The 13647-nt window shown below is 41.1% G+C and overlaps 1 protein-coding gene across 7 annotated transcripts in view; it reads left to right on the top strand.

Annotated features, from left to right (window-relative positions):
- The first annotated feature begins 1296 nt into the window (after positions 1 to 1296).
- The window catches only part of usp7 (ubiquitin specific peptidase 7 (herpes virus-associated)), a 30540-nt gene continuing 18189 nt past the window's right edge, over positions 1297 to 13647 (top strand). For 2 of the 7 annotated variants that reach the window (XM_046074435.1, XM_046074425.1), the window contains exons 1-12: positions 2062 to 2295; positions 6436 to 6540; positions 7480 to 7678; positions 9181 to 9319; positions 9592 to 9680; positions 9813 to 9921; positions 10351 to 10481; positions 11395 to 11449; positions 11535 to 11615; positions 12013 to 12103; positions 12236 to 12318; positions 12757 to 12866. In XM_046074435.1, the coding sequence (XP_045930391.1) occupies positions 2205 to 2295; positions 6436 to 6540; positions 7480 to 7678; positions 9181 to 9319; positions 9592 to 9680; positions 9813 to 9921; positions 10351 to 10481; positions 11395 to 11449; positions 11535 to 11615; positions 12013 to 12103; positions 12236 to 12318; positions 12757 to 12866 (1283 nt within the window). In that variant the 5' untranslated portion in view covers positions 2062 to 2204. Of the gene's footprint in view, positions 1406 to 1836; positions 2296 to 2877; positions 2898 to 3019; positions 3045 to 3353; positions 3417 to 6435; positions 6541 to 7479; positions 7679 to 9180; positions 9320 to 9591; positions 9681 to 9812; positions 9922 to 10350; positions 10482 to 11394; positions 11450 to 11534; positions 11616 to 12012; positions 12104 to 12235; positions 12319 to 12756; positions 12867 to 13647 lie in introns of those variants that run through there. The other 5 variants (XM_046074464.1, XM_046074473.1, XM_046074444.1 and 2 more) reach the window with 5 other exon arrangements.

The raw sequence follows: 13647 nt of genomic DNA, 5'->3' as shown, positions 1-13647 counted from the left end.
CTCAAATCTGAAGCCGGATCTGTTTCAGCCACGGACAGTCTGGTCTCAGCACTGCAGATGTGATAGAGACCACTAATGTGAACATAATGGCCACAGCTTTCATAAAGGCATGGCAGGCAAGTTTATTTGTATAGCACAGTTCAACAACAAGGCAATTCAGAGTGATTGACATAAAACATAAAAGCAACATAGGGAAATAATAAAAGGGGAATAATAAAAAAGACATTGAAATACAATATATAAAAAGAGTTAATAGAAAATAAAAATAAAGGGATCATTCATGATGATATTCAGTGATATAAGGTTGGTACGTTTCACCAGTGGCTTTATTGTCGTGTTGTAATTGATTTACAGTTTGTATTGCCACAATTATTATTATTACTTATTATTTGTTTTATGTGTTTATACATTTAATTTAATTATCAATAAATATGGTCAATTCTTTATGCATTTCTTTAAACAGAAAAGGTTTGAAATTGTGCACTTCTTCACAGCAGACTGCATCCAATTTGTTGTGTAGGCCTTTAACTTATATGAGCGGTCGCATGCAAAATAAGTGAAATGGTCATATTTAAGAAAGGTTGCAGGCTATTTTTGGTGGCCAGATAATTTAATAGGTATTTTTGCAAGTCCGATATTTGTTTTTTTTGCAAATTACTTTACTTTAATGAAAGCTCGGTTAATTCAGTATTTTGCAGAGAAAGAGTCCCTGCAGTGACACCACAAAGCAACTATTCCTACCATCAGAGAGCATCATGAGAAAACGAACTCGGCATTGAAGTAAAAATCCTCCATTCATGTTTTACTTGAATGTATGGCCCTACAGTGAAATGGAAAAAGGGTCTCTGCAACCTGTTAGTGGATAGGCTGCAATATGTTTTTCTTATTATAGGCTATAGCATAAAGGCCCACAATTCGTTTCATTACACATACAACGCATATGTCGTCATGTGTTTTGCAATTAATTGGGCACACCTATTTACTTATTTCAGTACTTTAGTTTGTTTCCACAGCACAAAGATTTTTTCCCTGTCCAGTCATTGTAAATCAGTGATCGGGACTCCAGTGCAACATGCACTCACCAGTATACACCTAACCCTGTATTGTCATTCCTATAATTTCCACTCATGTAGTAACTGTTGCTAGTAGTTATATTTTTATTTCCTTTGCACAGATATAGTCTACATGACTGATCCCTATCATTTAACATGGATGTGAACCTGGCCGGGGATGGGCCAGTGTTTGGATCTCCATGCGGATGTGACATTTCAGAGAAGAGCGCGACCGCCATTTTGAGATTTACCTCAGACTCAACACATCACAAACCACGGGAGGAGCGGACTGAGAGCCACACAGCACAGGCTAACGTTGTATGACCGGGCACATTCCTCATCAGAAACAAGAGGTTAGCTAGAAATGCAACGAGGTGCCGCTGTTTGTCGTTTATCGTGATTGGGGCGGTTTGGGGGGGAATTGGTTTATGTCGGGTCGTGGCAACTCTCGTCTCTGTGAACTTCCAAATCAACATTAGTGCTATTCCGTATTGGAAACTGGTTTGAATGGATAGCTTTTTCTTACGCTCTCCCCCAGACGAGGGACAATCGGAGGAGCACACGGACTGGGGATATCGTAGGCAAAGTTGTTGAATGTGTATCTATAGCAAATGAGCCTTTGTTTTCATTGTTGTTGTACCAATATCACCAGTTGGCTGGCTTGTAGTAACGTTAGCTTAACGCTAGCTATAAACAGGGTATTTATTCCTCAAGGTGCAGGTCGTGCTGTGCGTTGTTTTATTGCCCCATATTTCCCGGGGTAAAGACGGATTGATTTAGCTAATTTCAGCGGGCCTCCCTCCTCGGAGCCCTGGTCCATCCATCACACCCCCCGTCGTCAGCCAGCGACTCGCACCCACCAAAGGCGCCGAGATTGGGCGAATAGCGAGCAAATACGTCCGCGTTTCTCTACCCGCCCCCCCGCCGACCTCCCCTCCTCATTCCCCGGCGCTGACAGCGGACAAGGCCGAGGTCGCGACAGAGCAGGCCCGGCCGCCGAGGCTCGACCTGTCTACCCCACCTTCGCATCCTACCACACCTCACCAGCAGTCCAGAACCCGGTTCTCAACCGAGCCGACCCTGGACAAGGTCGAGGGTAACAGAGATAGCAGGGAGTCCCGCATCACAACCACAACAACAACAGTTGCCAACATGAACCACCACCATCACCACACGCAGCAGCAGCAGCAACAGAAAGCCGGCGAGCAGCAGCTCAGCGAACCGGAGGACATGGAAATGGAAGGTAAGTAATGGACCCAAGAAGGGGGACCTGACACTCTACAACATTTTATTCATATTTGAACATCTGCACGAGAAATGCATGGAGTTTTATTTGTGCAAGCGCAGCTCAACTTTACAGTAAACACGAAGGCCCGAAGCTAGCTAGGATAGCCGCCGGTTGCATTTTTGCTGATTGTGCGTCCGTTGCAGCAGACTTGTGTGGAGCTGACCTCATTTTGCGTTATAAGGGAACGGAGCTTGTATTTTTCACCATTTGCTTGCAATATTAAATTGCTTAAGCTGGTCAACCCACTGTTAGAAATTAGCCACACAAATCATTCATTCGGATCGGCCACTGTATTTCTAAATAACCATTTTGATCCCGTTCGTTCGCTTGTTTAACAACTTATCAGTTGTAGTTTGCTTAATCGTCGCCGTTTAGAACCCACTGAATATAATTCCAGAAGCTAAATATTTGTAAACAGTGTGGTTTTTAGCATTTAACATTGAACCATCACTAGATAAATTAATTTCGACACCTAAACTTCTCTGTGGGTTTAGGGTTCATTTTGACAGGTATCGGCACCTGCGTTTCTCATCAAAGTTGGCTATTCCGCGAATAAAGTAAAAACAGCTTTACTATTCCAACTGATAACGTGCAAATATATCCCGTTGATAACCGTTCAACATGTAACGTTACGCCAGTATTTCTGAAAGATCGTGTGTTAGCATCGTGTCGGGTGGCTTGTACATCAAATGCGGGCCTGCAAAGTAACTATATCGGTTAACTGCAGGGTTAAATCTGTCAGTTTGCCCCCTAAAACGCAAAGTCTATAAATGTTTGTGGTTAATGTTTGTTGTAAATACGTTTAGTGTGGACTATGCCGGGTATCTGATGTATTACCCGATGTGTTCATTAAGATGGTAAAACGTAATGTAAATTGATAGCGGGACAGCTAATTGTGAGCTAGTCACTTAGCATCCAAGGCCCACGTCCTTACGTGAATTTTCTGGCTAGCATGCTAGTTAGCTGTTCAGCTAACGCTCACGGAGGGGGTGTGTGGCGTTCCAAAATGGTGGCTGTATTTTGCAACGTTCAATTTGGCGATTGCTCGAATGTTAGGCCTTGAATATCTGCCTCACGTAATCTAGTCTTTTTACAATTGTTTCCAATTGCTGTTTTAACTGTATAATGTACTTAGTGTGGTTGATGATTTTCTCTAGCATTAATTCTAGCTTGTTAGCTGTTACTAGTGATTCCAGCTAATGTTAGCCATTAACGGCCTGCAACTGAATCTGTGGCTAGTGTTTGCTAGGTAGCTAACGCTAACGTAGATGCGTCAATCGTGATTTGCTGAATTGACTGTGGCAACGTTTTAACAAGTTTAGTCATTCAAGTAAAGCAGACACAGCGAAACACCGAATGTAAATTGTGCTTTTGTTTGGTTGTTTTAGTTCCCATGTTGACGTTTGACAGGGTGTTATGTTGAACGTGCGGCAGTGCTGGCAAGTAACAGTAGTCGCCGCTGCGGTAAGCCAGGCCCGCACAGGGACAGCGCGGGGATTTGCTGCTTCATTGTATGGAAGACGAAACGGCATGGAGCTCGCCATTTTTAATGATTTGTGTTTTTGTTAGTAAGGTTTGGAGTCAGGACCACCACTATTAGCGTTTAGTAAGCGCTTTACACGCAATAACACCTGCCCCACCACCATTTTATAAAGTTTTTACTAATGTCAACTTTGGACAGAGGCGAGGCTTGTGGTAGCCCTCAGCATCACTGCGTCATTCAGTCGTAGTGATTTTATCATCTGCTCACACGCACTATGTTGCTTGTTATCCGGCAGCATACAATATATAGCTTATTTTATGTAATTACAGAAATGAGCAAGTAGAAACAGCCCAGTTGGTATTTACATTTTTCAGTAATTAATTTTAATACTTTTCTTACTAGTAGCAGGTGCACTCACCAGACTTCCCCATCCCTTAGTTGCTGGGTCATCCTTGTTGGGATCTCTCCCAGTGCACTGCAGCCTTAGGACAGTGAAAACAAATTGACAAAATAAACTCACTTTTTTTCTTACTCCTTACAGCAACACATACCACGTTTTTATTTATAGGATAAGGCTCTGCACAGTTGCAGTGGGGTTAATCCATTATCAGCTCTGAATAGCTGTCATTTTATCTGTTTTGCCATAGCAATGTTACTAGGATGCCAGGCTGTTGATGCCACACAATCAACACAGTGTTTATGCCTGTAATGGCTCTCACATGTAGGACGATATGGATATTTATAGAAAACAAACATTATACTATTTGTCAAAAGAAACCATTGATATAAATTCATGATATATTTCTTCTTCGTGTACCTTTACTGCATCGGTCAACATTCGGAAAGTAGAGAAACCCAGTGTGGTATAATGGATCAAACAACATTTTTATATTTTTAGTACCAAGTTAGTGTAACAGAATCAGCTATGAAGTTATAACCTTATTGCTGTAGGTTAAACACACACCTGGAGTTGTTTTTCTGGTTGCCCAGGATATAGTTGTCTTGTAGGAGGGTTAGGGTTAGGAAAACCATTTATTTGCTGTTTTCAGTCCAGAGGTTGTGGACTTAAAACAGAGTAGGAAAAGCTGGGCTACAGTTACTGCTGTAGCGCAACCATAACAGGTATTCAGATCAACTACTGTGATGCTTTTTGGAAAAAATATATATTCATAAATAATGAAATAGTCTGTTGAGATGCTTGTGATTTTTCCTTTCCAGACACCTGCATAGTTTAAGTGACGTCTACATTACGTCTGCATTAGGCCTTTTGCGGCAGTTTTGGCCAATGTAAAATCTTACATCCAGCTTTGACTCGTACAGATTTCAGTGTCTGTGTCTGATACATTAGTACACACTTCTCAGAGGTTTCAGAATAGATCGACAGAGTGGGCAGGACAAGAAGTTGTCAGGTAGTTGACTGACAGACCACATTAACAGCGTGTAATCCACTTGAGGAAACGAGGTCAGTCTCCTGTAGGACTTGGTCAGTAACATTACCTGGAGACACACACACACACAACTGACACCACTGCATTTGTCAGCTTGGAGGAAGACCAGGAACACGCATACACATAAAATACAGTGTAAGAGACAAACTGACACATCAACACATTTCCGTACATCTTCCAGGGTGTTCATTTCAATGCCGGCGTCATCTGCTTCTGTGGCATCACAGGATCCAGACCGATTTCACTCACTCAGAGTTTGTCATCAGTGTGTTTTGATAGATCAGACCTTGCACTTCGGCGTCTCATTATTCAGCAGGGATAATTGTTGTCCTATGTGCGCATGTGGTTTTTGTTTGAGCGATGACTTGCAGCCTTATCCTGCATCGTGTCCATAATTACGCAGCCTACTGTAATGTTGCATGATCTGTGTCACACACACTCACACACTCTGCTGCCCTCACTCTGATACACAGACTTGGAAAGAGGACGAGTCATGTTGTCTCAGCCGGGGTTTCCCATCAAAATGTATAAAAGGGGAAAGGAAGGATCACTGTGTGGAGATGCAGGAGATAGAGATGAAGATAGTAGTTGCTGCATTACTTTTATCCAATCTTGATGCTGTTTTAAAGTATTGATCTTAATTAACATTAATAGTCTGTCCTGGTCTTTAAAGGGATAGGTATAGTCAAGAAACTAGACAAAATAAGTAACGTGATTAATCTTCCCTCAAATTTCCACAAACAAAGGATCTCATATAAATTGCATTAGCATAATTATAAAAGTTTGAGTTGTACTGATTTTTTTTTATTTATATTTTCTAGAAATAACACGGTTAAACATTAGGTAAGAATTTAAGATTGCCTGTTGTAAGCACAACTTTTAGTTTTAAGTGGTTATTGCTGTTGCTCGATCATGATTGGTAAACATGGATGAAAATTAATAGAAATGTGAGAAGAAGCCTTATGTATGACTTTTATTTTCACTCTTGATGCCATATTTTATTGATGTTGGCAGGATAATTTTGACCTGCTGAAGTCACGTAGTTAGCAACGCAGAGGCTTCAGCCAGCTTTCCTCCAGTGACAGAAAGTTCTCTTCCCATGTCATCCATGCTAGAACCCTACTATGCATACAGTCTTATCATATTTTTTCTCTCTCCCTACAGCCGGGGACACAGACGACCCTCCAAGAATCCCGGCCAACCCAGTGATCAATGGTAACGTGGCCATGGCAGATGGACACAACAACACAGAAGAGGACATGGAGGATGGTGAGGACTGTGTGCGCTTACACAAACACACGCGAGTACAAACACTTAACACTTCCGCTTGTTCTCTGAAAGAAATTGTTGTAAGTATTGACCCAGGTTGAACATCATCATGGGGATGACTCAGATTAATTTCCAGTGTAGTAGTTAGTCTCACACTGGGTTTTAGAAAACATTTTTTATTAGGATGGAAGATGGAAATCTTTAGGCACCTCACGATTCGATTCAATTACGATTCAGAAGGCTACGATGCGATTATTAAATGATTATAATCGATTATTTTAAGTTTTTAACATTAATTTCTATATAGGATATATTTTTCTGACTATTGATTACTTTTGCATTTTTAAAGCATATTATTTGATGATCTAGTAGGTAGTGATGACATGCAGCTAATTAGCCATACTTCCTATAAATGTAGCGTTACACAGCAGCCAACAAATGTACTGTTAGCTTTCCTGTTTAATTTCACCAGTGTTTAAAGCCATGGGGAGATGTTTGCTAACGTTAACCGCCTTCACTTTCCATCAGTTGGGGAAACAACAGACAAATTTTTAGTAACATATTGTGACCTACACGGTAAGTTTATTACCACACTGACAACTTAATGCTAATCTTTAACGCTGATACGCTCGCTTTCACCGCAAATTTCTGCCACCTCTGCAACGGCGGTGTGTGTCTCTGTTATGTGGCGCCCGGGCGCTGCACTTCAGAGATGTGCCTTTTATGTTCTGTTTAATCAATTGACATTTGGAAAATTGATTTTTAACATTTGTAAATCGATTCAGAGTCGTCCATGTCCTACTTGCGATGCATCTAAGAATCCCTCCCTCATTTTCTCTCTACTGATCAGTTGCACCGGGTCTTGTCAGTGCAAACTGGAGGAAATCTGTTCCCCCGTTCACCATCTAACTTGCCCTGTCTCCTTCCATCTTTCCACAGACACCAGTTGGCGGTCAGAGGCGACTTTCCGCTTTGTCGTAGAGCGCTTCAGCCGCCTGAGTGAGTCGGTGCTCAGCCCGTCCTGCTTTGTCCGAAACCTTCCATGGAAGATAATGGTGATGCCGCGCTTCTATCCCGACCGGCCACACCAGAAGAGCGTGGGCTTTTTCCTGCAGTGTAACGCAGAATCTGACTCCACGTAGGTGTCTTGGTTGGACAGGGGATTTGGGGGACATCGCAGAGACACTCAGACACACAGCAAAAACCTTTAGATGGTCCTGGCGCACATACCCCTAGATATTGTTAAATGGACAGTTTCGATTGTAATGCATTTAGTGCTGATTTATTTAAAGATAATTATCAAATTACTGAATATGGGTCTGTAATTTCTGAGTGACCACTCACAGGTCTTGCTGCTTTGAATGACACTGTATACAGTCTGAACACTGTAAAGGTTTAAAAGTTACACAGTAAATATTGCAGTAAAACATTGACATGGTGCAACATATTTTCCCTTTTTTTTTAATGATTGACATTACTAGACTCTGAGGAATATTCTGTAAATATGTGCTTTACTGCCTCTTTCCCCTGATTGGTACTTTTCATTGACCATGTCCAGGTTTATTTTCGAACCGTCTTGTCTTTAGAAAGTAGTTTTGGTCGAAACTGAAAGATGTCGGAACCTCCCAGATACAGAAATAATAGTTTAATTAATTACACACAGATACCCGCAACTCTATTAATAATGCAGTTTCTTGGCTGCGCCATCTACGATTTAGGTGTGTTTAAATGGATGGGGTGAACACTTGTGCAGTCAGTGGTTGTGTTTTGAATTTACATCAGTTTTTTAGACACATTTGTTTCTAGAAGGATTTTTTTTTTTTTTTTTTTAAACCTCTCTTTAGTTTCATTGCTAAGGGCAATCCTTATGACCAGATCTTCTAGTGAAGTAAAAGTGCTTTGTATACCTCAGTGGCTTTTTAGTGACACATGAAAGGAAGCGAAATTACCTTTGAGGTCCCATCACCTTGTAATTCCCCCTCGTTTTGTAATGCTTTTTGATAATGGTATTGGTTATTGTTATGCTGCTTACTAGGTTCACTATTTGCCACAGGTTGTTTGAGTTGTGCTACATTATAGATGCAATAAATCAAGGTCACAGTTCACTAACATGCACGGCCAGTCATTCAGGCCAAAATGAAATAATGTTAATGTTTTGAGCGAGGCCTGGAGGGGTGGCATTTCAAAAATCTAGTATCTCTTGCTAATTTCTCCAACCTGGCCTACCCCAGCTTTAAAGCTTTATCATAATCTTTATGCTAGGGGTGTGACAGTAGACCTGAGCATTTTGCCAGGCGAGCTAATATTGTTTAAAAAAGTCATATGTGTGCATCCCCACCATATGCTTTGCTGAAACGTGTTTAAAATTTACTGGCTGAGAATTTTCTTGAGCTGGCCAGTGACCACACAATAATTGCACTGTATGTGAAACACAGGGTCAAGTTTATAATTTCTTATGAACACTCATCAGCTAATACTTCCTCCAATGCCAGCACTGCTCCTTAACAATACCATATGTTAAATTTGAAACTAGATCCACATCTTTATCAAATTTATACACCTCATGGGATACATATGTCAGAATTCCAGGAAGTATAGAAGAAATCCTTTTGATTCCTGGAACCTGCTCTGGTGTTTCAGGTCCTGGTCATGCCACGCGCAGGCAATGCTGAAGATCATCAACTACAAAGATGACGAGAAGTCCTTCAGCCGCAGGATCAGTCACCTGTTCTTCCACAAAGAGAATGATTGGGGCTTCTCCAACTTCATGTCCTGGAGTGTAAGTACAGAAACTGCCAGAGAGATATGTTATTTATTTAGACTGGACAAGAACCACCAAAGAAACCCTTGTTGAGTAGACACACGTATGAAACTTAATTTTGATTGATTTGTTTCTTGGGTGGATAAGAGGATGAACTGGCAGAGCTGTTTACTTTTTGTGCAGCTTAACACTTTTGGCTCATAGTCTATTTGGACCTCTGTGAGTAAAAATGTGCTTTTACTTCTACACATTCTGGTTATACTAACTGTTTGGGTGGTGTTGTGTTTCAGGATGTTACTGATCCAGAGAGGGGCTTTGTTGATGATGACAAAGTCACCTTTGAAGTCTATGTCCAGGCAGATGCCCCACATGGAGTGGCGTAAGTAGCTCTTAATTTTCTCTTTCTCTTTTCTATCTGGGTTGCCCTTACTGCTATGGTCCCATGTTTGGTTTTCTCTGTTTAGGCTTTATGTACTATAACCCCTAACATCAGCTTTCTCTCTGTAACCAGCTGGGACTCCAAGAAACACACAGGCTATGTAGGATTGAAGAACCAGGGAGCAACTTGCTATATGAATAGCCTCTTACAGACGCTCTTCTTCACCAACCAGCTAAGACGGGTATGATTTTTCTTTTGTATGAAGTTCAGAGTGTATTTTAGTGACTTCTAATATAGGCTGAATATTGAAATTGTATAGTGAAATTCACAATCGGCATGTGTAGTGTATACTGCTCTGTTTTGCTGCTTTTCCTACTAGTTTTTTATTAATGTTGTTCTACAGCTGCTGATTTTTGTTGTAGCGCTGCTATCACTTTCACTAGATGATGGTGTTTTTTTATTTTTTTATTTAATTCACTATAGTCTCAGTGCTGTTTCATAGCTTTTTCTAGCAGTAGGTTTAAAAATGTGTCGATTTTATTTGTTATGAAAATAATGTTTAAATATAGTACGTCTTCACAAAACAGTGAAAATTAGTAACTGCAAATCCAAGAGTATTACTTTCTAAAACTCCTAATCTGGGTGTGAATCCTCCCGACTCTCTTCCCAGGCGGTGTACATGATGCCCACAGAGGGAGATGACTCGTCCAAGAGCGTTCCACTGGCTCTGCAGAGGGTTTTCTACGAGCTGCAACACAGCGACAAACCCGTCGGCACCAAGAAACTCACCAAGTCCTTCGGGTAGTGTAGACTTTCTTTTTTGTCTTCACGTGACACAGAATGGCCTTGACTCGTTTTGAATAACATCAGAAAGATCTTGGCACTACTTTGTAGGATGTTACCTGAAGTTAGGATCAAGAGTGAGAAATAACTAGGGTTGGGTCCAATGTCATTTTTTGAGCTTTGAAGCTTCGACAGTAATTAACAGCGAATAATGAAAGCTTCGACAGTGCCGTGGAATGGGGGGTGGGGGTCCGTTACTGGTGGCGTTACGCCAGTTGTAAGCAGGCATTAATTTCACGAGATACAGCTATGTATTTTATAGATTACAGCAGAACAACAAAAGGATAAATGCCCAAAAAGTTTTGGCAATGGCATGAGTGAGGGAGAAACCTGACGGGGGCGAGATAATGAACGGCGGTCACTGACTGTGTGTACGTCTGTGTGAGAGAGAGAGAGGGAACGCTTCGTTTCTTTTTTTACATTTATTTTATATAATAAAAGCACATTATTACCAAAAAGTTGTTTAACTTTTCTCGCTGCTAGGCTAGTCCCAAGTGCAGGATTAAGAGAGGCAGGAGACTGGAGTTGGATAAAAGAAGAATATTTATTGCAGGGTTGAAGTGATTGGAAATTGATTGGAAATCAATATTCAAATCCCAAAATTGAAAATCTAATGTGTACCCAATGTTCGAATATTCAGGTCCAGCCCTAGAAATAACTATGAATTTTATGTCACGCTGATGATCTAGTTTGATGGGTTGATGTGTTCATTGTTCGTGTTCAGATGTTTTTTTGCAGAGCAAACACTTTAACACTGTTAAATATTTTTTTATTTATCATATTATAAATATTACCAGTCACTCATCTTTCCTGGTCTGTAAGTATTATATCTAACTGCCTTGTTTTGTTTGTTTTTTCCCCCTGTGTGTAGATGGGAAACACTAGATAGCTTCATGCAACATGATGTACAGGAGCTGTGTAGAGTGGTGAGTTCTCTCATACTCAAAGAATGTCGGTGCGAATGCATGCTGAATTAAGTATTAACTTAATGTGTGCTTGTGTGTGTTCCAGCTCCTGGACAATGTGGAGAACAAAATGAAAGGCACTTGTGTTGAGGGAACCATCCCTAAGCTCTTCAGAGGAAAGATGGTGGTATGTTTTCTGTCTTTGTACCTCTCCCCGTCTGACTTGTCATTACGACTACGGTCACATATTGTGTAGTTTGTTTGGAAGTCATCCGTCTAACCTGAGTTAAATTTTTTTAAAAGACATGTCTTTTGAGGGAGATGCATCCTGTTTGTCTTGAAGGTTTTCAGTCTTATTTTGCACAGTAATGCCAGCGCAGCATGCATTGTGTTAATGCTGCTGTAGATTTTGTGAACACGCTGACGACATGAAGTCGGAACAGGATGTAGCCTGGAACAAAGTCAGTTTAAAAATAGAAGGAGATTAAATCAAGAAGTGGCCCTCTTAGAAATTATGTTTTTGACTTTGCCAGTTGTATCATACAGTCTGACCCCTGTGTGTGCGCGTGTGTGTTACTCTCCAGTCATATATCCAGTGCAAGCATGTGGACTACCGGTCAGAGCGGATAGAGGATTACTATGACATCCAGCTTAGCATAAAAGGAAAGAAGAACAGTGAGTAGCAACATCAACACAACGTCGTGGCTTTTCTCAAACAGTGGTGATGCTGCGCCATCAGTTTCTGATTATGAAGTTACAAATATAGAAGTTTTCTTGATCTCATTTATGCTTTCTGCTCATTTCCAGTCTTCGAGTCATTCAAAGATTACGTTGCAACTGAACAGTTAGATGGAGACAACAAATACGACGCAGGAGAGCATGGCCTGCAGGTGAGGCTTCACAGTGACTGGATCTACATTATTATGTTATTAGGTTGTTCTGTTTTATTTATTTTTCGTATTTTTCAATTGGTCTTGTGAGTTAATATAAGCCCAACATTTTACTGCTAAAGTATGGCCCTGTTGACTTTGTAATATAAATTGGAAAACACTTTATAATGCAGGTTGTTTTTTTCTTGTGACCTAAATGGATATGTGGTCTAAAAAGAAATTCTGATGCATGCTACCTCACTGTTGACATGGAGGACAAGTAGGCACAATAATAAAGACACATATCTGGCTAGAGAGGACGGTAAGATTTGAAAAATGTGTTTGGGTCAAAATTCTGGTTAAAGTAAGTTACGAACTTGCTGCTAACCTCAAGGTTTGGAGAATGAATGTCAATGGGATGTCCTGACCAGATGCCTGACATGTTTGTTTGCGCTGCAGGAAGCAGAAAAGGGCGTGAAGTTCCTCACCTTCCCTCCAATCCTTCATCTGCAGCTGATGAGGTTCATGTATGACCCACAGACCGACCAAAACATCAAGATTAATGACAGGTAGATCAAACACACCAGACCTCGCTCTCACACACTAACATGTTCAGTCTTTACTTATTATGCTTACTTGTGTGTTACTGTACAAACGTATGCTGCCTGCTTGAATTAGATCTCCCTCTGTCACACTCACACGATGCGTCAGTGGCTGCCGCTTGGGACATCCTTTTAGAGGCGGTCTGGTCCATTTTAACGTAGTTTAAAGGAGAGGTCTATTTCCAGAAATGGCACTTGAGCCTCTCTGAACAGCGTGCCCTGACCTCCTGCACTAAGACAGTGAGAAAGTGAGTCATTGAGAGTGTTTCCTGTAGGCTGTATCATTCTGTGTAAAGCTTTGTGGGAGCTAATGATGCTTAAATTAACAATCCACCAGGATAATGTGACAGTTTCCAATCACGCATACATGCACAGCATCCAGAATAGCTAATTTTCCTCTGTAGCGTCTCAACAAGCTGTGAGTCATCCTTGTGACGCTGCCACTGGCACCTGGCCCCCTGAGTGCTTTGTATATGTATATACACACACACACAGTGTGCAGTGGCAGTTGAACTTGAAACATGGCAGCTTGAAGTCTTTCTTTCTGTATGTTGCATCTTTTTTTTTATATTTGAGACCCTTCCTTTCATTCCTTTATTTTTCCCTTCCATTCTTCATATCTTTATTTCTGCACCCATCCTGTCCTATTTATCCTATTGCCTTTCTCTCCCATTTTCTCCTGCCTGGTATCTCCTCTCCAATCTCTCCCTCCCTGCTTTTGTAATCCTTGTTTTCCACCCCCCCCCCC

This window comes from Micropterus dolomieu, linkage group LG02 (assembly GCF_021292245.1).
Source record: "Micropterus dolomieu isolate WLL.071019.BEF.003 ecotype Adirondacks linkage group LG02, ASM2129224v1, whole genome shotgun sequence".
Classification (NCBI taxonomy): Eukaryota; Metazoa; Chordata; class Actinopteri; order Centrarchiformes; family Centrarchidae; genus Micropterus; species Micropterus dolomieu.
This window is presented reverse-complemented; position numbering and strand designations above follow the sequence as displayed.